Consider the following 24,909-nt stretch of genomic DNA (forward strand, 5'->3'; position numbering starts at 1 on the left):
ATGAGTTTCAGACATACCTCAAGTTAAAAAAGAAAAAGATGAAGGATTCAGGAAAAAGATCGGATTCATATACACCGAACAATGATTTAGAATAATAGAGATGCCTCAGTATATTTCACTTACGGATTTAAATGACTATAACATAAGAAGAACTGATGTTTCTATTGCGATATAACAAAGCTTTGAAACACTACGGTGAGTGCTGCTGGAGCAGACTTGGTCCTAACACAAACTGCAGCTACAGGAAATACAGCAGGGAGAATGGGTCAGAAAAAATACTACAGAAGGGAATTCTCCAAAACTCAGACAATAAACACTGAAACAACCCACACATCACAGCACAAACACATGATAGAATGTAATTGTTTGAAGGTCAGGGGTCAACCGGCTAGTCAGAACTGCAATTACCAGAGAAGAGAGTGAGAGTGAGAGGAAGGACTGGGAGGGAGGAGTAAAAAAATGAGAAGAACAGGAATGACATAAAGAGGGCTCCAAGGACTCCAGTGCTACAATCCAGTCATTATGAAGGGACTCCGGTGGCCCTCTGGGGACAAGCTTAAGAGCTGTGACAGCAGTGGGCTGCCTTTGATTTCCCTAACCCTGAACCAAGGGCTGCTTGTTAAAATGTGGAATAAAAGAAAGTGCTTAGCTAATCAATACAGGAAGGTAAAAGGAAAAGGAGAAAAATAGAAAGGGGTGCACCGAAAGGGGGGGGAAAGGAAATGAGTACACAGAAAGTACAGAAGGAAAAGAAGATGGAAAAGAGCAGCTGAGGAACTCTTCTCACTTAATCTTCATCAAGGCTGCAGGGCAGTGGAACTATGGTTCATATTAACTGAAAGAAACAGTCCATCACCGGCAAACTACTTTATAACACAGAGACCCTGATAGATACTCAAACCTATAGCAGCTGAAAACAGTAAGTGGAAACTTTGGAACTCATGTTTGACACAGACTTCAGGCAGTAATGATGAGGAAGGCCTCAATGTGGTGCCCATTTTTGGGAATTTTTTTCTACGAAGCCAAAGAAGAATAAATTGTTCACTCAAACCAGCAATTGGGGCCTTTTAATTATAAAAACTAGTTCATGGAAATGCTACAACAGTGGTTTGTTTGTGTTTCTGGCAAACTGATAACTTAATCACACTGAGAAAAGCAACAAAACAAAGGGATGAGTATTCAAGATAACACTGAACAGAGTGACTGTTTGCTAATATCCAGAAAAAGTGAATATGCATAATTAAATATCTATGATTAATTGATCATTTTGATAATTTGTCAACCATTCTCTGTCTAAAAAATATGTGTGCTACTACATTCATAAACCCTACTATGGAAAAGTCGTTTTAGTCTATTAGGTGGGTGCCAGGCAAAGTGATGGCATCATCAGTTATCATAACTGATAATGTTTTGCGGCTATAAATTAGATACTCATGCAATTTAAATGGCAGCACTTTTATTAAGTTGTTATACATGCATAAACATTACAATTATACCATTTAATCAATTCATAGGTGGTTGCTAGGCAGCACAATGTTGTTAGATAGCCGATCCTCAGAAGCCTAAGATGTACCTGTGTGTCAAGTTTGGTTGCTCAAGTGATTGTGTAGGGGAGTTAACAGACAAGCAGAGAGATTTTGTGTATTAAGATCCAAATCAAAAGTCTATTTTTATGTTTAATATATGCAACGTATTTGAGTTTAGCCACTACGTTTATCATAACAAATACCAACCTCGAGCAATATAGCAAGGGTATTTTTAAAGACTGAAATAAAAATATTGTTCAACAGTCAGAAAGTTAAGTACATATTTCATCTCCCTAACTGCCCTTGTAAATATGCATGTGGGAAGCATAAAGCAGAGTAAGAGCAGCAGAAAGAAACCTGTGGAGCACTGAACAGGCACCAGTACCAACACATTTGTCAGTGATTGAGTCAAATACAGCATAAAAAAGGAGGTGTTAGACTGGAGTAGGGTTTCAAAGCGGCTTGCAGATGTACAGTATCTGGAGGCTTTACCAATCTGCTGATAGTGGCTGGCTGTGCAGTCATCTTATCTATTTGCATTAGCTCACTTGACTTTAAAATATTCACTGGCCTATATGCTCGATTTTAGTGTATTAAGAGTATTAAAAGAGGAATCCTACTCCCCACCTAAGTGCTATTTATTAAAGTAATATTAATAGTAATTTAAACTATAAAACCAGCTTAAGTGTAGTACAGTATATTTAAAAACGAAATTCTGAAGGTATTTGTAAAATGAGTATGGAAATCCATTAAAACAATCAAAACAATCAATATGTTGGGAAATATTTCTTACATCCACCGTCCATCCATGTCTACTGTACATCTGGTACAAAAATAGTCTAAGTGAGAAATAAATATGTTAAAACTAGTTCATACAACTCTATATTAGTTTTAGGGTTTAAAGCTTTATAACAGCCTAAAGCAGTGAGACAGTGCTCAATTATAAAATGAAATTGAGAGTTGCTTATGAAGCATATAGAAATCATGTACACATGCTAATATCAGCATGTTAAGCGAAAAGCGATGTGTTTACAGTGCATGCTCCCTCAGTATTTGAATATTCATAAGAACCTAATGACCAAAGTGAAGCAGTTGCCAAGTGCTGCTTCCACCTACATGTTATGCAAATGAGTCCCGCTCTACCATATGTGTGCACTTGTTAGGAGAGCTCACAGATGCAGTCTTCTTTAAACAGGTGCTTAAGGCACGCTCATGCATTAATCTACAGCTCAAACACCAGCAACAAACTGCAGTAAAAACCCCAAATAACAGAACAGTCAGGACTTCTGTTTGTTTCAAATATTTGAACTATTTAGTTACAATTGAATATTTCAAATATTATCTCTGAATTAAAAGTTAAACCTGCAAATGTCTTGAGAAAATATTTAAATTGACTTAGCTTTACTGATCAGATGATTGATTAAATACATTGATTTTGGTCACTAAATGTTGCTGTTATAAATGTCAGGTGACCATTTCCCGCACACGCATGCTACACATGTATCTATTCTGTAACCAACCTAATTTGTGTTGATGACTGCTGATGACTTCCTTTCTGGTTACATGTGTAGCACCGTGCCTCTCGACTTCTGTTCTAGCCTATGAAATGTGATACTGCTTCAATGAGATGCATCAGATAGATGTGCTTTCAATCCTCCTTTGTCGTGTGTGTGTGTGTGTGTGTGTGTGTGTGTGTGTGTGTGAGTGTGAGATGGTCAGACAGTTAACCATTTAGGCTTCTGTTTTAATCCAATAATGGATACTTTGCAACTGACTGATCAGAGAGGGTGTTTGTGTGTGTGGCGGATATCTGATTAGAAGAGGCATCCTTTTCAATGATGACACAGACGATGAGTGACCAAGCACTGCGCAGCAAATCAAATTATCACAGCCCTGAGTTCCTCTGCAACAAAATGGCTGCTCACCTCTGACAGAAGGCTTTTAATCAACTGGCGTATAAGCTGCAATGCATGGAGCGATGCAGCAGGGAAGCAGATGTACAGAACAAGCTCTTTTTACAGCTAATTTTCCTGTCATCGATTCCAATTTAGTGTTTTTGAAAAATGTAAACACACGTCTGTTAATTTAAGCAATATTACAAAGCCTTCGCTGTTAAAATAACTTTTTCTGCTAAATTACAAACAGAGATGTTCAAATTAGACACAGTTATGATGTTGAGTTATAGAACTTCTGGCTAAATTAGTTGTTCTTTCAAAATAAACAAATGAAAAGAAAAGATGGAGAGAAACTGGGTCATGTTCCAACAATGTTTGTGTGCCCAATCAATAAAACATGATTTTCTGATTAGAAACAAAACCAGGCCAGTCCTACTTTATGGGAAAAAATGGTGTCAAATGAACAAATTAGAGTGGTGGTCTGTATTTTCTTGGGATTTGTTGCATCTGTATTTGCAGATGCAACATATAATTTTATTATCTCTGACTTAAGTTTGTTTAATCAAAGAGAGAGAAATTCAGCATTTGCAAAGTGTTGGATATCTGAAAAAGCAGACACACACACATTTAATGAAAACCCATTATGCCATCTTCCTCATCCATGTTTGTATTCCCTCACCCTGAAATCACCCTACTCAGATTCCCGAACAGGCATCTGAGTTGGATGCCTGTTCGGGTGTTTCAGGCAAGTCATACTGTGAGGTGGCCGGGATAGACCCAGGGCACTTCGAGGGATTATATCTTTTGGCTTGTCTTGGAGCCTTCTCAGTTTCCCTGCAGAAGAACTGGAGCAATTGGCCACTTGAAGGGAAAACTGGGCATCTCTGCTTAGACTGTTGCCCCGACAAACTGGACCCAGATACATGACAGAGGATGTATGTAGGTACCGATGGATGGAGTTACATATGACATAAAATACATAAAAATATGAGATGAGTGCAGAGGAGCTAAAGCTAAGGGGGAATATCATCTAATAAAAATCTGTTCCGCATCCAGCTCTCAATTCTCAGCCAATATCAAGATCCTGTGAGGGAAACACTGTAAGGCCACAATAGTTTGCCACAGATATTTTCAATATTTATTTATTTTATTTTTTTTTACATACCGTAGGTTGTTTTTGAGTGAGAAAAGGTTACATGTAAGGTTGTGCCCTGAGTCTGTGTAACAGCTTCTGAATGACAGACTTCAGTCCAGAGCTGGCCCGCAGTCTTATTGGCCCGGGGCTCAATATGAAGTCGAGGAGGAGCCAACATCAAAGCCATGTGAAGTGAGACTGTGGATCATAGTGTTTGTTTGTGTTTCACTGCCACAAAAGATAACGTCACTTTTGGTGTCAACTCATGCTGCCAGCAGTGCACACAGCTAAAAGGTCAAACAGAGTAAGTCAGGTTAACTTTAACAGAATTATATCTTCCTGCAATGTCTGTAAATATTCTGTAGCACCTGCTAAATTTATTAGTTTATCACTATTGCTGGATCACTGCATCCCTGACATTATAAAAGCCAGTGCCCGTGAATGAGAAAAACGTTTTTTTAACAAAGATATTAGGATTTTTAAATTCAAAACAAATAGACGGGAGCTGATGGGAGCTCACGACCCAAGGTTAGAGGGGTGGCCTTGCAATCGTTCCCTCTAGCAAATTCTACATTTCCTGACAATCAAGCAGGTACCTCTAGATTTGTTGCTTTCTTGTGTTGCCCCTTTGTGCCGTCACTCCATTTGCTATCCTGTGACTTGCATGTACGTGTGTGTGTGTGTGCGTATACCCAACTCTATTAAATCAAATATATCAGGCCAGGTCATTATCAATTCTCAGGACAATTTCTCAAACTCGCCCTACTCCATCATCAGAAGCCACCAAGGTCACAGGACCGGACGCCGCATGCTTCTCATGTTACACACGAGCCTGGCTGACATGGTGGCGAGATAGGCTTCCTCTTGGTAATTATCATATCACCTTTCCACCAGCAGATATATGGAGCTTTGATAATGTACCATTAATGGGAAATGCATATGAGGGGAGCGATCGATGGACAAATGACCCATAATGAGGTACAGAACACTCTGCACTAAACTTTGACTTTTACACACACCAAACGACTCTGATAACACAAGCCGACTGGGGTTGTGTTACTGATCCATGTGTGCTTAAAATGTACTTTATACATCAAACCCTCAGAAAGAAAGAACAATTAGAAGTTAATATGGCGTTCTTCATATCATATTCAGCAGTGGGCTGATGAAAACAAAAAAAGATTCAATAATGTGATAAATAAATGGTTTGATAATATAAAAATTAATATTTCATTAGGTGAATTAGGTGAGGAAAAGTTTTTTTGTTTTAAGCTTCTTCTCTGTTGAAGCTCAGTCAATTCAATCCTACAGTTACAGTCTGTTTAAGAACATTAACAAATGCCTTGAGCTTCCTCTAATAGTATCACATGTAGATTTACTGATTTTAACTACTTCATTCCTATTGCTAAATCTTCATTGAGGGTCTTTTTTTAATCAACTTATAAGCAGATAATCATGCACTGATAACAAGGTTTCCTATGATTCTCAAAGCCCCCCATTTGCAGTAAGCACTATATGAATCAGTGAGTTAACAAAAATTAGAGCTACTGTAGTTTTGCATGCATCTCCTCATCCAACCCTCCATCCTCAGCTGTTTCTCGACCTGCTGTCCGTCTTCCCCAGTCTGTCAATTAAAATGTCTCCACTTCCTCAGCACTGGACATTGTGACTGTAAGATAGTCTCAACATCAGTTAGCTATCCTACCCGTCATCACTCTGCCCTAATTTCTCCGTTCTTTCACTTCTTGACACCGTTCATCAGCCCACACTCCAGAACCTGCATGACGACAGTCATTTTAAAATATCACCACTAAAAGTCTACTTCAATTTAATGGATCATAAGGCTGGAGTGTGAATATTCAGTGTGTGCGGCTGCCGCCTGGAGATTTAATCCGGTGCTGCATAATTGATGGAGAGACACTGGAAAACTCACAGATCATTAAATGTGATAGCAGATTTGCCAAACACTTTTCAGAATAGTTTATGCTCAATGTCCTGTCGGGGCTATATGTTTTGCAGGGAGACAGCTCCTGAAAACTGGGAATGATGGTGATCATCATCACGAGGCATACTTTGTGTTTTAACATGTTCTTCCGAACACTGTTACTGACTCACTCAGGCACACGTTTCAACACAATGGCTGTGAAGTCCTTAGACATTATATTTCCCAACACTTTAAATCTTCAAGAATCTTTAAATGATTGCAACTTAAATGGGTCCATCCAAAAACTGTTTTATTTGGATTTATAATGAGTAATTAATAGCTTCTTTTAACTTACCCACAAGTCCCCAGAGAGCAATATTGTAATATTGTAGTAAACCTTTGTTTCCTGAGCCTTTGGAAACTGATGCTTGTCAAACTCTCGGCTTGCATATCTGCAGCATATGGTGTGTGAGCAAAGCATGTGAGGTAGACACAGTCCCAGTAGATGTCAGATTATCAGAAACAAAAGAAAACAATACATGTTTTTACTTTTGTGAACTTTGGTCTCTGTGTAGTTAAACATGACAGAATGACTCAATCATTTCAGATTTTGCATGATGCATTGTGTTATTCATTGATTGATTAAGTTTATGATTCCCAAAGCTAAACTGATTTAAAGTGTGGACAGAAGTTATTCTTTTCAATAATACCACATTCAAAATATAATTAAATGCAGAGAACTTGTGCAACACACTTTTATAGATGACTAAAAAAAATGAAAACAACTGAACAATGAACCTTTTCTTTTTTTTTTTCTTGTTTGAGATCCAAAAAAAGTCAACTTCAAGCATCCTTTCTGTTACATCACACTTTGTCTCAAAAAACACATATCTGCATATGAACAGTGGGAATGTGTATTTAACAAACAAGATTATAGTACATGAAGCTTTAGTTTTGTGGTTGTAATCAGTTTGAGTTCTACTGACCCTTCATGTTTGAGCACGCTCACCAGGTGGCAAACAAAAGAGCGAGTCCATTTACTAAAATGCAGTTAAACCATCAATTGTCATCAGACAACAATTTTGCACAAACTTTTTGATCTTCAGGTCTGCCTGATCTGTTTTCAATGCTTACTAGAAAAAAAATATGCATATTTTTTTCAACCTCTTGCTTATTGTCCTCTGCAGAAAATATAAAAACATGTTTTCTATAAATTCATAATGAGAAATGTGGTTGTCAAAAATGGTGGGACTGAATGGTCATCGTGCCAACACATGAGCCAACCCACATGGCTGTGGTGCAACTGGGGCCAAAGGGAATGGTGGGAGTTACTCATGTGCGTTTTATTTCATATGCCACCCACAAACTAGTCCTGCTCAGGAGATGTTCCTGATGTAAATCCTGTTCTAGGCCCAGTAGCAACAAAAAGAAGCACAGACTTCCACATCAAATGCAGACACATGTGACGGTGCTGATTAACCTTCCCGTCATGTTCGGGTCAAATCTGACCGATTTACAACTTAAAACACTCATAAATACTGTGTTTTATATCTGATTCCCTCAAGGCCTTATGATATCCTCCACACTATGCACATATAAAAGAAAAATGTGCTCTCAACACACAGTAGAACTGTGACTGTGAGATATAGCACATTGTGACGTGTTGGGAGCGGCTATCTCCCATCATGCCTTGGGAACATGTGTTGCCAGTTAAGACGATTAAACTGTATTTGCATTTGTTTTGGCTACGTAACTTATGACCGTTCCTGCTAATATTCTGGTGTAAATTCACTGATAGTTGTTGTTTTGATAGAAAGAGAAAATATTACACCATGAGTGAGTCCATGTGTGGGGTTATTGACCCTCTGAAGCACAGTGTAACACAGTGAGCTGTTCAATAAAAAACTCCCCCTTCCTGCATGGGGTAGAATAACAGGCTCAGCCTTTGGGTGAGTTCTTTGTTGTTAAGATTCCTCAGCTTGCCACAATATTGTACTGAAGGTATAGATTCAAAGACCTGATAATGTAGCAGGTCCACCAGAACGGTAGGTGGATGAAACAGGAAGTTTTGGCTCCAATGTCTGCCTTTTGAGGCTAAAGTTGAAGGACTAGCTGATGAGTTCCCAGCATGCATCACAGTCAGACCTCAAAATGAACACCATCATAATAATTTTCATCATATCCAGTATCAATGGCAGACTAAACAGCAGAAATATTATTGTCAATTTAAAATAATTGCAATAATAACCTCATTAACTCAGAATCAGAGTTGTTGTGTTTTAGTTTCAGTATTCGTTTTAATCTTTTTAGTAACACATTTCTAAACTGCTGATTTTTAATGTTCAGAAAATGTATCACAAAAGAAAAAGAAAAATCTGAAGGCATGTCTACATGACTTACAGTCAGTTACTAAGTCAAATGAATATGAAGTTACAGCATTCCCAACTCTCCTGACTTTTCACATCCCTGCATCCATGCAACCTTACCTGGATCTTGATTGGCCAGCTGAAGTTGGACACATACACGTAGAAGGTGATGTTGTGGTGAAGTCTGAAGTTAAACTTTTCACTCGAGAAACTGTCACGGTGCTCTTTAATGTTCATCCTCGCTATGATGGGCATCTCCTCACCTGAGATGGTTCCAGCTGAGAGGAACAGAAAAAGGTTAAAAAACGAATATGATTTTTCTTCTATTCTAACAACAACCGCTCGTGGCTTGTGGTGATAATTGTTTTCAATAACCAGTTTTCACCAAACACATGTATTAGCAGTTCATAACAGTCCATGAGAAGAGGTAAAAGGAACAAAATTTGCCTTCAAAGTCAAAAACATTCTTGGGTGACAACAAGCCTTTGTACCTGCATTTGTAAAAATACATGGCCATGCATACGTAAAGCTGTTAGCAGCACATTTCAATGATATTAAATGGGACCTTTGCGTCTGTGGCATTGAATTTGTTTCAGGGCCACCTAGAGGACAGCTGGGATAGGATCCAGCGCCCCCCGCGACCCTGAAAAGGATAAGCGGAAGCGAATGGATGGATGGATGGGCCACCTAGAGGTGGAGATCAGGACTTGTTTTTAAGAAGAAGAGAGGCTTTCTATTTATATTAAAGACACCATCAAAGGACTGAAAAAAAGGTTTATTTAGTGTAATTTTATAGTTTCCTATAAATGTTATATTTTTAAAAAATAGATGAAAAAGCCCTAAAAAAAAGAAGAAAAAAAAAAGTTTTTTCTGGCGTAAAGTAATACCATTTTTTTAAGGCCCCATTTAACAAATTGTTAAGTTTGCATTAGCCAATATCCTTTGACTGGATGACTGAAACTTTGCCGGTAACATACAATTGTTTTTGTGGAGTTCTTTCCAGCACACCTGTTTCTCCTGTAGATATTTTGAATGAAGTTGATCAGACACATTTCATAATAACTCAAATCACAACGGAAATGACACAGATTTTGACAAAACACTTGTTATAACTTCTGAAAACGAAGACATATGAAGACCAGTGTCATGTCAGCCTGGAGAGTACAGCTCGGTTTTACAGCGGTAAAAACTTTCTCCTTTTTTCCTACTTCATACTCAGCAGCCACATGAGAACACCACAATGAGCTGCCCATCAGCAAGGCTGTTTTCAATCCAAATGTCCTTGTAAAGATAAATTTAAAACAAAAACTGGTAATTGGACAGGTTGAGCGAAAACAGCGTGAATTTTAAAATGCCAAGGCGTGCCTTTCATCTCAAGCAGGCAAATTAACATTCACAGCAAAAGCATTATCATGACACCTTGCAGTAATTCACAGTGAGCCTGTAAATTCCTCGCAGCACTGAAGAGGTCTGATTTCAGGATCCTTCGGAGCATCATCAGCAGTTCTGTGTTAATGGCTGAGTTTTCAGATGGTGTGAATAATATATTTCCACCTCCTGCTTTATCGAGGGCCATTAAACACTCTGCAATAGTCTGAAGACAATCACACACACACAAAGCGCAGAGTCCCAAAATGACTAAGCTGTGGGCCCCAAGATCCCAAGAGTGAGAAAGTGCTTTTATCTTAATTGGAATCAGGAAGGAAAGCGTCTAAAATACCCTAATGCCAAAATTCTGAATATCTTCTGATGTGTTTTGTCAGGAGGGGGAATCCCTGCAAGGCAAGCAGGAAGTGGAGCTGACCATTTTTGGACAAATCTTGACTGTGCGATAACATTACAGACTGACAGCTAAATAAGAGCTTTGGAGACAGACTGGACCACTGTATCACAACATCGACATAGACGAGAACTGACAAAAGATTTCAATGGAGAGATGTCTAAAATGAAGGGAGTTCTTTAAATGTGTCTTTAAAGTGTTTCCAATTATTTTGGCCGATTAGATCTATGCACAGTGTAAACGTGAGCAGAACTATGCTGGCAACAAAGCTAACCAGCTAACAGGAGAGTCACGAGCTTGTCTCCTGCCCAGGGCTCTGCGGGACTAATATATATATTTTTATTAATTCAAAAAAAGAAATGAAAGTAATTAAAAATAGTTAGCTGAAGTCCTAATGCCAAGCACACACTGTGCTCAGAGAGAGTCCTGAGTCGAGCACTAATCAGCTAAAATCAGTAACATTACTAAAGCTTCTATGCTAACCCTGTAGGCGCTTTGATTCTTTTAATAGGGCCTTCATGAAACTGCTGTGTTTATTAAAAATGTCCTACAAAATTAATCACATTTTTTTTCCTCTTAACATCTTAAATTGCTTGAAAACTCTCTGAAATTTGCACACATGACTAAACTGGTATATATATATGTATTAGAAGTACCACTTAGAAAATTGAGTTGCAGGCTTTTCACATCCATGTACAAAAGTCTGCAGCCCCAAAAAAGCCTCGTGCCCTGAACCCCCCACCCCCTTGGTTTTTTGTATATTTTTTTTAAATTTACCGGGTAATTTTGGCACTTTTTTGTTTACAGACAGAGATTGTACTTTAACAAACCTCTCACCCACATTTTATCAGATCAACATAACATGTGCTGCAATTCGAAGTTGAGTACAGTTTAATTCCCGATACAACACATTTAATAGGAGATACTGAAAATAAGTACTGAATAAAGAATAAGTTCAGCAAATTATTATTAATAATAACAACAACAATAATAGTAATAATAATACATTTTATTTATATGTGCCATTTGATTCTGATTAAGGAAAAATGCCACTCAAATGTGCCGTGTTAAATCAGCTCCCAACTTGACCTGGCTTTAACAAGCTGGTGATGAATCTGGGTGTGATGCAGGGCAACATGACACTGATAACGCGACTGTTTGAATTTCTTCTTTCTGGACACAGTCCCAAAATGTTTTGCTCCAGCAGTCATCACTCGGATAACCAAATCATAGCTTTTATTCTGAGATAAACGGATGTTTTTTTCCTTGTGGTATGTTCATCTTTTAAAACCCTTTACTATCTGCAGATAAAGTCCGTGTATGGGTACAAATAAAAGTGGCCTTGTTTTCCAGTATTACAAAGTTGTGTAACACTGTTATATATAGTTATATGTAACGCTCATATGCAGCATCCTAACAGGGAACATGCCTCGAGATATCTTCATGTCCACATTAAAGCTATTTGATGGGGCACAACCCAGTGTGTGTAAAGGAGCAAACTTTGTTACCTGAAGATTTCTTTTTATTTATTATTTAATAGCAAGTAGATGGACAAGCCATTCAAGCAAATCAAGCAAAAGGAACTCTTTAAGAATAGTATGAATAAGTGTGTGTGCAGCATACCGGTTGAACTTAAGGACCAGGTGATGTTCAGGTTAAAGTTGTTTGAGGCGTTGATGGACATATCCAGGTTTTTGTTGGCCTGGAAGAAGAAAAAAAAGCAAGGTTGTGTTACTGAGCTGAAGAATGAAATCAAAGCTCGGGGACAAACTGACTGAAGATGGAGAACCTTAGAGACAGACCTAAGAAGGAATCAGCAAGAAACTGAAGCACATTTTTTATTTCTTTCACATCTTTTTTTGGTCTATGTACAGGTTTTGCAGTTCACGCTGTTGTTGGACACCTTCCCCAGGCTATTTACATTACTTTAACTCGCTTTCCTTCAGCCAACAGAAGAACTATTTGGGAAAACATTTTTAACTTGAGCAGACTCGTCTCAACTCATGTCACCTAGGGCAAATCTGAATCTGCTGGCCTCTTTTTGCATCGTTACATTGATTTTGTCTCCAGTGTTACCACTCTGAGTTGTATTTCAACACAGCTTTAGGCACAGAGAAGGAAAAACAGGACAGATAAAAGTCAAGAGTTTAGACAGATTCCTTAGTCTGACAACAGATCTTTACATTTGGAGGATATATGTTTTAATAGATCCAAAGCTGTACACTGCCACAACATGCCTTCCTCTGTCTTTGTTTAATTTTTTTTTTTTTAATTTTTTCTACCATTTAAAAGTATTGTTACAATGTCGGATGCTGATATGGAACATGGGCAGAGTTCATGAGGTCAGGGAATATATAAATAATCCCTGTAAGCAAGGGCACAGGGATTATACTGCTCCAAGCACATGATTTCTCAAGTTTTTAAAGTTTTGCGCTGATCTGATGTCAGCTTGGAAACTTTCTTATAGTTGTCATATTACATGCACTTCTTTTTGCAGGCTAGACGGCATATGAAAGACAACTACCAGGTCTAAAAAGTGAAGCCAGTGTAGAAGCTTGTTAAGCATTTGTTCTAAAAGCCACCAGAGGGAAACTCTACTTGTTGCAAAAAGAAACCTAGAAGAAAAAGAGTGTTCAGCTCCACTGATCTATTATTTAAGTAAAGTCATAGTGAGCTTACGGTCTCAATCATTATTTTTAAGTCTTATTGAAAACTACATGACCCTAATTTTGCAAATTATGCTCCAATTTAATGGAAATGGATGAGGAAGATGGGTGTATGTCTTAGAGCTAACTTGGTTTCTTACTTTAACTTTCCTTCTGACTTATCACATCCAGTTTGAAAAGATGGCAATGAAAATGACAAATTTCCTACTTTAGCCTACAAGTCAGGATTTCAGTACCAGTATATGACTTGATGGTCACTATGACCAAATTTCTATGGGGCATTTGGTTTCCAGTAGCAAACCAGAAAAGCTGTGGTGTTGGTGGGCAGCAATCATGAAGGATTAGGATCAGTTTTAGACTTTATTTATTATTATTTTTATTTTATTTATTTTTTGGGAGGACAGAGAAGTCATCCACAGCTAGCCACTAAAGAGCATGCAAGCTTATTCCCACATTTCCATCAGTCTATAGGACAAAAACCTAAACTGTATGTAGCTATGTATTACACAACGTTCATCAGCAGAGCCAGGCTCAGGGAGGGGCAGCTATGGGTTTTATCAAAAAGGAAAGTTTTAAGCCTAAATCCTAAAAGTAGAGAGGATAATGAAAGCACAGAGCTGGATAGGCCACTCTTAAATACTAAAAATAATTAATGAACCTTAACCTCTCTTGACATTACCTGTTCAGGTGTTGCCATAAAGTTGATGGCAGTGTAGTAGCGGTCATCTTCCTGAAGCAGACTGAAGGTAAACTGGTAATCGATCAACAGGTTATCTGATCAACAGAAAGACAAACAGAGGCACAAAACACAAATGAGAAGTCTTGTGAACAAGCCGATCTTTTAGCAGTGGAACATTTTTAGGTATTTAGCTGCCTCTGATTTCAATAGTTTTCTCTTCAAGAATGGCATTACAAATAAATCCTGCCTGATTTTATTGACGTCACCATCAAACACAGATTTATGAAAGTAAAAACACCGGAGGCACTGATGGTGAGTCGATATTCAATTAGATGAATAAGATTACAGTAGTGGAGTTTCAAAGATCTCAATCAGTGACAAAATAAACAAGATGCGCATATTTGAGTAAAAGCGCAGCCACACATGTATTTTATAAACCCGAACACGGCTGCTTTCATTGTGGATGCCAGTCTTTTCTATAAGCAAACAGGCCAATCGATCAGTACAACATGGTTTAGAGTTTAAATAATCATGTTGTCTCAGTGATTTAATAATTTCTGAAAGGAGCTCTTATTGAGCGTCTCAAGGCAGCTCTTTGTCAGCGAGACAATGAGCAACGTATGGAGAGAATCACAGTGATTCAACATCTGGATGGACAGCAGGAGCGACGCTGGGTCACCTTGTCTGCCTGTCGGAAGGGGGGGTAGAAGAACGGGAGGAAGGGAACACTGAGGAAAAGAGAGAAAACAGAAAGAGGAGAGAAAGCAGCTGTGCGGCCATGAGAAGATAACTGTTTGAGAGGATAATTTTTTAGTTAATCAGTGTAACTGCTGCCTGCTAACCCTTCAGGGGAATTCAGGTGTGTGTGTTTGTGTGTGCACGCATGCACATATACAAGGGAAAATAAGGTTATAGCAGACTCGGGCACAACTTTTATTTTTAGGTCAAAGAAAAAGTTCATAGTTTTTCTCTTTTTCTTCATAGTTTTTAACAATCTGCCGGAGCAGTTGTGTATTGTATTTCAGCACCAGATCTGTCAGATAATTACCAGTAGGGAGACTGACATAATACATAAAACACTTTTTTTACCCAAACTCCATGCAAACCACAACACAAAACATCAAAGTCTTAAAATTGAACCAATGTAACTAAAAAAACTCATGATGTAACCAAATAATTGTTTTATTTTGGTGTTTTTTTTCCTCCATGTAGTTAAATGTGTAACAATAACAAAGAAACCTTTAGTTTTTTCCAGTAGCCAGTAAGACAGGAAAATAATATATGTGAGCTAGTGGTTTTCTTATTAATGACCTTTGGGCAAGACTTCAATCCCACTGTTTCTTACCCTTTACTGATTTAATTAGTTGAACTTGGAATAACCACACAAACCACGAGCTGCAGTTACAAAGCTCCATGATACGAAGCAAAAAAAGCTCCTTCAGGGGAGTTCCCTTGGATAATGCATCTACTTCCAGTGATGCTGTTATTTGAGTTTCATTCTGACCACTGTGTGCAGGATCTCCTCCACTGTCATGAAGGCAAACCACTCAACTTGAATATGTCTGTGAAGGTTCTTAGTCATCCAGGTCATGGTAGTCTAAGGAGTTTGGAAAGAAAAGCGTCTGGACTTCTTCAAGAAATGAAGAAGCTTTTCGGATGAGATGTGAAACATCTTCAAGGAAACTTATAGAAGTCCAGACACTTTTCCTCAGACCATTCAACTTGAATTTGGACAAAGTCACAGGGAGACAAATCTGGCTAATGAGGCAGGTGTCTGTTGACTTTTCAATGTACTGTATGCCTGCACCCAATGGCACAAACCCCACACTTCTGGTGGCTTCTACCAAATGTTCTCTGTCACATGCCTCGGGTCTTTCGAGGAGAACACCATGTTGACAGTTGACATAAAAGTCGGGTCAGTTTGACACAGATGTCAATGATGGCTTCGGTCAGACTGGAACCTGCACAGAGTAAAAAAATAGTGACCATGCTGAAAGCAGACAACGTTGAAGAAACAAAGTCCTCAAAGTCCTCCAAGAGTTTTAGTAGCTGCATCTATGGTATCAATTTCAAAATCCTACGTCACCTCGTTCTGGAGTTACTGCAGTCACAAGATTTTCAGAAAACTTGACCTCTGACTTTGAGGTTGAAGTCACTGAGATTTGAACTTGTCCAAGTTTTTTCGTAGATACACCTATGGAATCAATTTTAAGCTCCTACGTCGCCTTGTTCTCGAGTTGATGCATTCAGAAAAGTATGTGTTCAGGCTCCCCACCTACCCGCCCTCCTGCCCAGTGGGGTGATGACAGGACCCCATCAGCCTTTTACGGCTGAGGGGTAAAAAGGGCTTTGTAGCTCCACAGCAGATCTGATGCAGAGTTACTGTGTGAATGAAAAAAAGAACCGCCAGTGCTGTCACACGTAAAATGTGACACTGAGTGGCAGGAGTCAGTAGAGACGCTGTGAAAGCTTTCAAAAGACACAGCAGAAAAACTTTGTATCACACGCTGTAAAAAAAAAAAAGAAACATGTTTAGTTACTACTTTCCTTTCAGCTGTGGAATCCTGGGGCGTCTCCAAGACGAAAGCAAATTATGTTTGACAAACAGCCCTGTTTTGTTCAGCCTTCATGGCAAGTTAGCCCAAACAGCAGATATCATCAGATCAAAGACAATATTTTTCCTTAACATCTTTCCCGTCCTCCCTCCCTCCCAGGCAGACGTGCACTGCTGCTGCTCAGTTGTTTATCCCATAAGGGTCGTCAGTACAACTTCACAGTATTTGGTTTTTTGTTTTTTTTTCTCTTAACTTTGTAAGTAGGATAGGGACTTGTGTGCGTGTGTGCATGAAGAGAGTATTCATGTATTTACCTCTCAGTCCTCACATCCAGTATGTACATTTCCTGTGCATGGATGGTTGCATGCATCTTTGTTTGTTTGCATATTTGTCTGTATGGTTAATCAAGGAAACAAGTAGGAAAAGCAGCACTAAAACAATTTCTGCCAGTCCCTCTGTGCATTTCCAATATGCTTGATTTCAAGCCTAACAAGAAGAAGAGCATCATGCAGGTTTAAAAGTTCGTTTCATTTCAGCTAATTACAATTCCCATCTGAGAAATCTGACAGCAGTTAGACAATCTCAATTACAAGTGTGCATGTGCAAATTCTCACTCTGAATGAATCGTATCATTGTGTCACTAAAGGTATTAGCACCCCGTCCCGACACCAAAAAAATATTTAAAAAACAACTGAAATTGAAATAGTCTGTGCCCATTTCTCAGGTTCACAGATGGGTGATCTTATTACCATAGTATGTAAGCTGATTTAGCCTTTATGAAACTAAACACTGTGATGAGAAATGAGAAGACAGATGAGGAAGCCCTCACCCAGAACATAATCTGATATTCCAGCAGTCTGTTTCAAATAGAAATTCAAAACAAGCGTGAACTCACCTACAATGTCAGGCTGTCACAATCTCTTGCTGAGGTTTTATTTAATGCTTGTTAACAACTCATTATTTCCCATTTGCAACACTTTCCTGACAGAGCACAGGCCAGATATTACAACGTCACCTCACTGAGAAAACAAGTTAAACCTGGGCAAGTAAACACTTGGACACAATGGATTCAATATCAGACCCGGAAGGAGCTCAAGGTGCTTCAGGTAATATATGCATGAGGTCTTGGCTGAGCCTTAACAATACAATAATCAGAGGTGGAAGCAAGTAGCAAAGTGCACAATCACCAGTGTTTCAGATGCATCCAAAGTTGCTCAAATACATGTGAAAATACATAATACAATGCATAGTAAAGGTGGTGATATCACAGAAAGAGTACATGTACATGATGTGCAAATTTGCATATTCCAAAAATATCACACCATGCTAGCTCTACGTCATCTTACTTTCTCAAGAATGTAACACAAAATTCAGTTCAATCGAGTTTGATTTATATTGCGACAAAACAATGAAAGCAAGTGTGTTTTTAAAGGACTGGAAAAGAGCCATCATTTTCCACTATACTTTGCAAATAAAAGACATTAAGTAACAAACCTTTTGGAAATAAACTTTTGAAAATGTTTTTACCTGTATTAGCTTAGCTAAAAAGTGATCACCTTCCAAGGTCTCATTTTTTCACTACAACAAAGCAATTATTATATTATTGATGCCATTTCTGTTAATGTTAAATAATGCACATGGACATGTACTTATACTCCTATGCAAAGAATAATTGTTGTGGTTATATTATATAACTATAAAATAAGACTATACAGGTAACATTCTCCATGCAGTCAGTTTTCCCAATACTCTAGATAAGCAAATGTCCATGATGCACTATTAGCAGATTGTCATACAAAGATACTCCATAGGTCTTGTATATACTGGAGCCTAGTACACCATAAAAAGTTGTGTGCACTGTATTCTCAGACTGCAATTATAATGTTTGCACTGTCTGGTGTGTATATCATTCCAAAATGTCACAGGCTCATAACTATGTATCAAACTAAGTGAACCTCAGTGAAAGTGATCTAAAATAATATTTAATAGCCTGTCAAGGGTAACTACTGGATTGCAAAAAAGGTTTTTTGGCCTGATAGGACCAATTAGTGTATGTTGGATAGGAGTCCAGACAGACTGCCTGTCAGCGAATATTAAGGCGTCTTGGACGGACGCCACGTCGTGGCCTAATGAACGGCCTTCGGCCAGCAATGCTGTTGCTCGCTGATTACTGCCATGCGGCTACTTTGAGGTTCGAAGTGGCTACAACATTCTCCAATTTATATTTCATTTGTCTTTGATGTCACATCACCACAAGAACAAATCTAGTGATATCTAGAAGAAATGGGGATATGACAAAGTAAATGTCCTCAATATTCTCCCATCACTGGTTCATATTATAGAAATTGCATCACTATTCAGTCTCGTTTGTTGGTGTCTATCATTAATTATCCCTTAATTGTGAGTGTGATACTGTCAGTAAACACGGGAGCGTCTTTGTTCGGCCTGACTAGGCTTTCCCAGCAGACCTGAGGGTAGCAAGCGCCACTGACTGTGGAGTGACTGATGTTAGCTTTTAATTCAAGGGACTGCTGTTCTTCCCAATGGAAGTGGTGGGACACTTGGTGGCCATTCCTAATTAGACGTCGCTTGTAGCTGACTGTGATAGAATATGACAGTGGTTCATTAAAGCGTTGTCCTGGTGATGCCTCCTCATAAATGCTAGTCTGACTGGGGGCAAACTCATTAAATAGCAAAGTTGCTTTTCATCAATGATCTGCTAGTTCAATATGACAGTGCTAACTGAACCAAAGCATTGCTCTCTGCTCTCCATCCCCAAGTGAGATGAGAAACACTGCCGTCACCAGTCAGACGCTCACATTCGTCAATCTGAAAAAAAAGATTTCATCAAGAAGAATTTTGGATTGTTTTTTTTTCCCACACATTTGCTGTAAACTCTGTGAAAATTAGACTTCTAGGACAAAATGTTGCTCTCTGTTTGCATTATAAGATGCCATGTTTAAATGATAGAGATGATATTAGTATGCCTCTGTGCCAGGAAGGAAGCTCTGGCCAGAGGCATCAGATTGGCCAATTCATCAAGTTTTATATTCTTTTTCTTTAACATTTAAAGGGAATTTCTTCAAATTTTGCACAAGGATGGACCAATTATATATTGAAGCAGGTCACCTTGAGGTGACTGTTGATGAGATTTGGAACTGTGTATATGAAACTGAATTGAATTTGACAATTGGTTAGTGAAAACCACCTTGCAGCTGCATTGGTCGTTAGCAGATTGCCTTGAACACAGTGAAACTGCAAAAAGTGCAACACAGACCGGAAACAGAAATGTAAAAGCTGTGCCTTCTGAAGTATGTTGGCTACAGAGATGTTTACAACATTCTCCCTTTCCAGTTTGCATTGCCTTTTCTCAGATTTTAATACCAGTTGACCAGTATTTGGTAAGTGTTTGTAGGCAACTTGGCATCTTCCATGCAAACAGTAGGTGACCAAAGCAATCACCAGGAGGTTTTTGGTTTACCAAGCAACAGGTCAATTATATATATATATATGGCAACTTCCAGGAATCACTCACCAATCAGATGGGAATTAGACAGCAACCCTCACCAAACCCCCCAGTGGTTGTATCACATCCACTATGCTTTGTTTAAACCAGTGGTTCTTAACCTTGTTGGAGGTACCGAAGCCCACCAGTTTCATATGCGCATTCACTGAACCCCTCTTTAGTGAAAAATAAAATATGATTTTTTTCAAATTCAAGACATAGATATGTTTTTTACTGGTGCACAAAATGAGCCGTGCATGTCACGGCGGACGCTCTGCCGAACCCCTGAGACCGACTCACCGAACCCCTAGGGTTCAATCGAACCCAGGTTAAGAACCACTGGTTTAAACACATTAAACAACCCATGTGCACATGATGTCACACAAAAAGAACCCATGTGACCATGATGTTGTACAAGAACTACCCATGTGTGCATGACAGCCATAAAAAAGCAAACCTCCCGCAGCAATTTTTAATTATTTGTTTAATTTACTGCAGTTTACCAGAAGAGGATTAGTGAGTTAAAACTGTCGATGACTGAATGAGCTTTCAAGCATCAGTCCATCTTCCTGAAAATTTAGGTCAAAGTTCAGATTGAAACAACACATAATGTCCAATGATCTTATTTACAGCCGATATTGAAATAGTCTGTACAAATGAGTAAGAGGCTAGCAGACGCAGAGAGACAAGGGAGCAGATTGCTAAACATGTCTGATTCAGAGCAGATGCCAAGGGTGCTGGACTTGTTATGACACTCAGCTGTTAGACCTTGAGTAGCTGCTTGGTTTAGATAATGGCTTGTTGCTCACCTTTAAGAAGTTTGAGGTGAGTACTCAACCCCTTTTAGTGGACTTCTGATGCCCCTGTTAAGTATTTTGTGTAAGGGTTGCTGCTCCTTAGGGCAGATGGTCACTGCCACATTAATGGAATAAATCCAACCTTTTACTCTGCAGAAGCAGCGTAGAAATATTTTATTTAAATTTAAGAATCACGTACACTCCTTATGACTGTCCCTTAAGAGGCCAATTTTGCCTTTAGTCCCACCACAGACTTTACTGGCTTAAACCACTTAAGCGAAACATTGCTTACAATAAACTGAAAAGGTAAATATCTCGTTGAATGTGTTTTGAGGGAAAATTTCAACCCTGTTGTGACTACAGTGATGCTAACTAGGTGCATCAACCTAATTCAAGGAAAAGGAGGGTATTGAAGCAGCTGTGACTGCTCTTCTACACAAAACAATCTTATCAAAAGCTATTTTATGACCTATAGTTAAATAAAGCAACCTCTGGCCGCTGTGTACACAAACTTGTTTGAGTCGGTGCAGACACCTTTAAATGTGGCTTTACAGTAAATCTTGCTGCACTGGATTATGGATGTTTTCTGATGTGTTGCTCAATGGTGTATTTTAACTTGAACTAGGATATTTTCCTAAACCTTAAATAGTATATATTTGTCACGCAGTTAGCACGGTTACCTCGCAGCGAGGTCCTGGTTTCAAACTCAAGCTAGAGCCGAACATTTCTCTGGAATTTTCATTTTTGTGGGGCGAATTCCTCCATTAAAACAAGCTAAACTTATTTTTGTGTCACTATGCCTTTGACTAAGGTCCTGCCTTATAACTAGAGGTCCAGAGTGATGCTGGGTAGTTTCCCTGGCTTCTGTTTCTCATACTAAAGAAGTGACAAAGCAGAAAATTGAATTTCTGTATGGGGAAAATACTAACATTTTCATAACCAAGTAGTTTTCTTTCCTACGCCTAACAAAATCAGAAGTGAAAGCAAAAAAAATTTGGACAGCAACTCAGTGCTTCCATTTGCCAATTTAAGATTGAAATAATAAAAAAAGAAAAAAACTTCTTGATTTGAAAACTTGGGAGTTCTTTGTTATTTAAATAAAAAATGGAAAAGCATATAAACTGGTTTCCTTTTGCACTTTATAAACATAAAGGTTTAAATACACATCCTTTGATTATTCGCATGGCTAATACTCCCAACACTGACTCCTTAGATTCCAGTTAATCTCTCTGCTGTCAGCTGTCTGACAGCTTTTCACCATTTCTCCACATCAATAGACATCCACAGGTGGTGCAGCTGTACCAAAATTCTACTGTAAATCTGTCCGAATCTCCAGCACATGGTGTGCTTCCTCTCACGTACTCTGCATGTAATTTCACATGATGGAGATGAAGCCTCTCTTATCAGCACCTTCCTTCCAATGACATTTAAAGCTAATATTGACCTCTCCCACAATTGTAGCTCCTTTCCTCAAAGTACAAGGAAATAGATGGCTTTTAAATCTGTAATTTATACACTCGCTCTCTGCATGTGTGCACAGAAAAGGCTGCGGTGTGCTTTCATGCATGCATAGCCAAGTGTGCTTGCTCTTATTCAAACAGAGCCAGCTCCATTTCATAAACAGCAGAAAAGATAAAACCACATTAATGACATAACATAATGGAGTCGAACATGCAGCACTTCAGGTGCAGCCATGGTGATATTAAGGACCCCTGTACATACACACTAACAACACTAAAAACTTGCACATGTGCATTTCTATGCCTGACTTGCATTATATATATATATATATATAAGCATTATCCAAAGCTCTTCACACTACTGAGTAAGGGCATTGCATTGGTGCCATCTAGTGCCTTGAATCTTTAGTCTTAAAGCCAGTAGACTGGATAAAAATAGACAATCTATTAAGAGTCAAATAAAATAGCAGTTGTTTCAAGAGCAATCACAGGGGTAATATTATCCTTTTGAACACATATTTTCACATATTTACTTCTTATTTGTAGTAGTGTTCACTGTAAAGCGTCTGATTTGATTTTGACATGAAGGAACTAAATAGCATTTGCTTGCTGGTCAGAGACAGCTGCAAGACTGGGACAAATCAATTGGCAGTGTCTGGGGAAACAATTAAGACAACGTGGATAAATCAAAAAAATAAACCAAAAAAAACTGCTGTTCCTTAAATGGCCATTTGAGGCAGACTCCAAAAGCTAGTCAGCTCCCTGGACTCCCACGTTAGAATAACCCTAACTCTGCAGAGGAATAAGCATGTTTACAACCCAGTGCAAAAATGTTTTAGAGCAGGGGTCGGCAACCCTGGGCACGCGGGCCACAGCTGGCACGTGAAGGGTTAACTGATGGCACGTCCATAGTCGGCCCGGTGACTTTTTGTTTTTATGGGCCGATGATTTTTTTATTTTTTATTTTTTTGTAACAGTATAAACAATGAAAGGTGGCAGATTGCCCAGATGCTGGCCGATGTGTAAAAATAACTCAGTTGTTTGGTCGTGGTTATGGCGAAGCTTCCACAGAGGCCAGCAGGTGGATGAGGGAAAGGGGAGGCAGGAGGAGGAGAGACCCGAGGCGGCCGCCGGTCGGAGCGTCAGGTGAACTGAACTTCAGGTAAGAAGTTATGACCTTCAGTCTGTCTGGTTCAGATATAAACCAAGTTTAGGTGGAGTTTATTTTCGTTGTGCTGACCTTTTACCGTCAATTACAATAACTCGTACTGCGTACTAGCTAGCATGACGGAGTTTCTATACAGCTGGGTGGATGTTATGATGTTACTGATAGTGAACATTATTTTATACATAAAGTTAGTAGAGTTGCCAACCGCCCCGTAAAAATGGAATCATCCCGTATTCAGAGAAAATATTACGCGTTTCGTATTGAGCTGAAAAGGAACACAGTCCCGTACTTCAGCTAGAATGGAAAAAGACGCAAAGGTGGAGTTATTCTGCGTCTTTACGCTGTCAGTTGCCTCTTCTGTTGCTACTTCAATCATGAAACTGACCAATGATCAGCTGATCGGCTTATCTGACGCAAGTCCCGTCTCTCTTGTTTGTTTATCGCCCACTTTGCGCCAGAAAGAGGAAACTAGCGGAGGTCGCGTTAAACAGCAGAAGCGCCTTTAAACTTGATCAGCTGTTGTTAGAATTTATTTAATATTACTTTCTAGTATCAGCTGATGTTTGCTGGAGCCACAGCTGTAAAAGCTGCTGGCCATGATGTCGGTTTGGATATGTGGTGAGAAGGAAACATGAAGATGAAACCAGGAGATGTCCTTACTGAATCATCAGAGCTGAACAGGTGATGGAGAAACAGGTTTACCTTTGTGGTGACATGAATGAGTTGAAGTTATGAACTGTTTCTGAGAGACAAATAACACCAGGATCCTTTTCTAAGTAGCTGACAGCTGCTAACTGTGCAGGGGCGGGTCTAGCAAAGTTTTACCAGGGGGGCCAGGGGGGCACAAAGAAATACTTTCTTATTCTCATTTAAAATGTCTGGCTGTTATTAAATAATTATCTGAATCTTACAACCAAAGTTTTTATCTGATGTAAAATGTATAGAAATCATACATATACCAACAAGACTGTACCATCACTGTCACAACAGCGTTTGTTTTCATTCAAAGGCTTTATGGCTTCAATACCTGGTGGGCTGGTCTCTAGTCAAAATGCCCAGGCCGATTTTTTGTCCCAGTCCAGCCCTGGGCACGACACACAGTGAATTCATCTGATTAAAAAAATAAATGGCCGCGCCAGCAGTGCACATCGCAAATTAGCTCGCATAGACACAGTTGTGCCGCTTCTTAATGACGGCATCTTAGCTAACAACCCCAAATACCAGATTCAACTTGTAATTGGCAAAAAAATAACTTAGCCTACCGGTGAGAGGGGCGTTGCTAGCTGTCAGTTTTTTCAAGCGATGTTGAAATTTCCACATTCCGACACTTCAAAAGCTTCAGTAGCTGTCTGCTCAGCGCAGCATCAGCACCATGGAAATACACGGATACATCCGTAGACTCAAGACAGAATTAGCAATGCGTTTTTGGGACTTTCAAGTGTATGGACCAATG

At 39.1% G+C, this 24,909-nt stretch overlaps 1 protein-coding gene and 1 long non-coding RNA gene across 3 annotated transcripts in view; both read right to left on the reverse strand.

The window, feature by feature from the left end:
• The window catches only part of atrnl1a (attractin-like 1a), a 307,920-nt gene that overhangs the window by 137,948 nt on the left and 145,063 nt on the right, over positions 1-24,909 (reverse strand). For both annotated transcript variants that reach the window (XM_040034074.1, XM_040034076.1), the window contains 3 exons: positions 13,972-14,066; positions 12,250-12,328; positions 8,967-9,124 (listed from right to left, as the gene is read on the reverse strand). In XM_040034074.1, the coding sequence (XP_039890008.1) occupies positions 8,967-9,124; positions 12,250-12,328; positions 13,972-14,066 (332 nt within the window). The remainder of the gene's footprint in view (positions 1-8,966; positions 9,125-12,249; positions 12,329-13,971; positions 14,067-24,909) is intronic.
• Positions 7,235-8,960, reverse strand: LOC120734951. Its single transcript, XR_005696143.1, has 2 exons — positions 7,990-8,960; positions 7,235-7,951 (listed from the first exon to the last, which is right to left on the reverse strand). It is a non-coding gene; the product is annotated as an uncharacterized LOC120734951 (long non-coding RNA).

Source organism: Simochromis diagramma, unplaced genomic scaffold (genome assembly GCF_900408965.1).
Source record: "Simochromis diagramma unplaced genomic scaffold, fSimDia1.1 OVJJ01000176.1, whole genome shotgun sequence".
NCBI lineage: Eukaryota > Metazoa > Chordata > Actinopteri > Cichliformes > Cichlidae > Simochromis > Simochromis diagramma.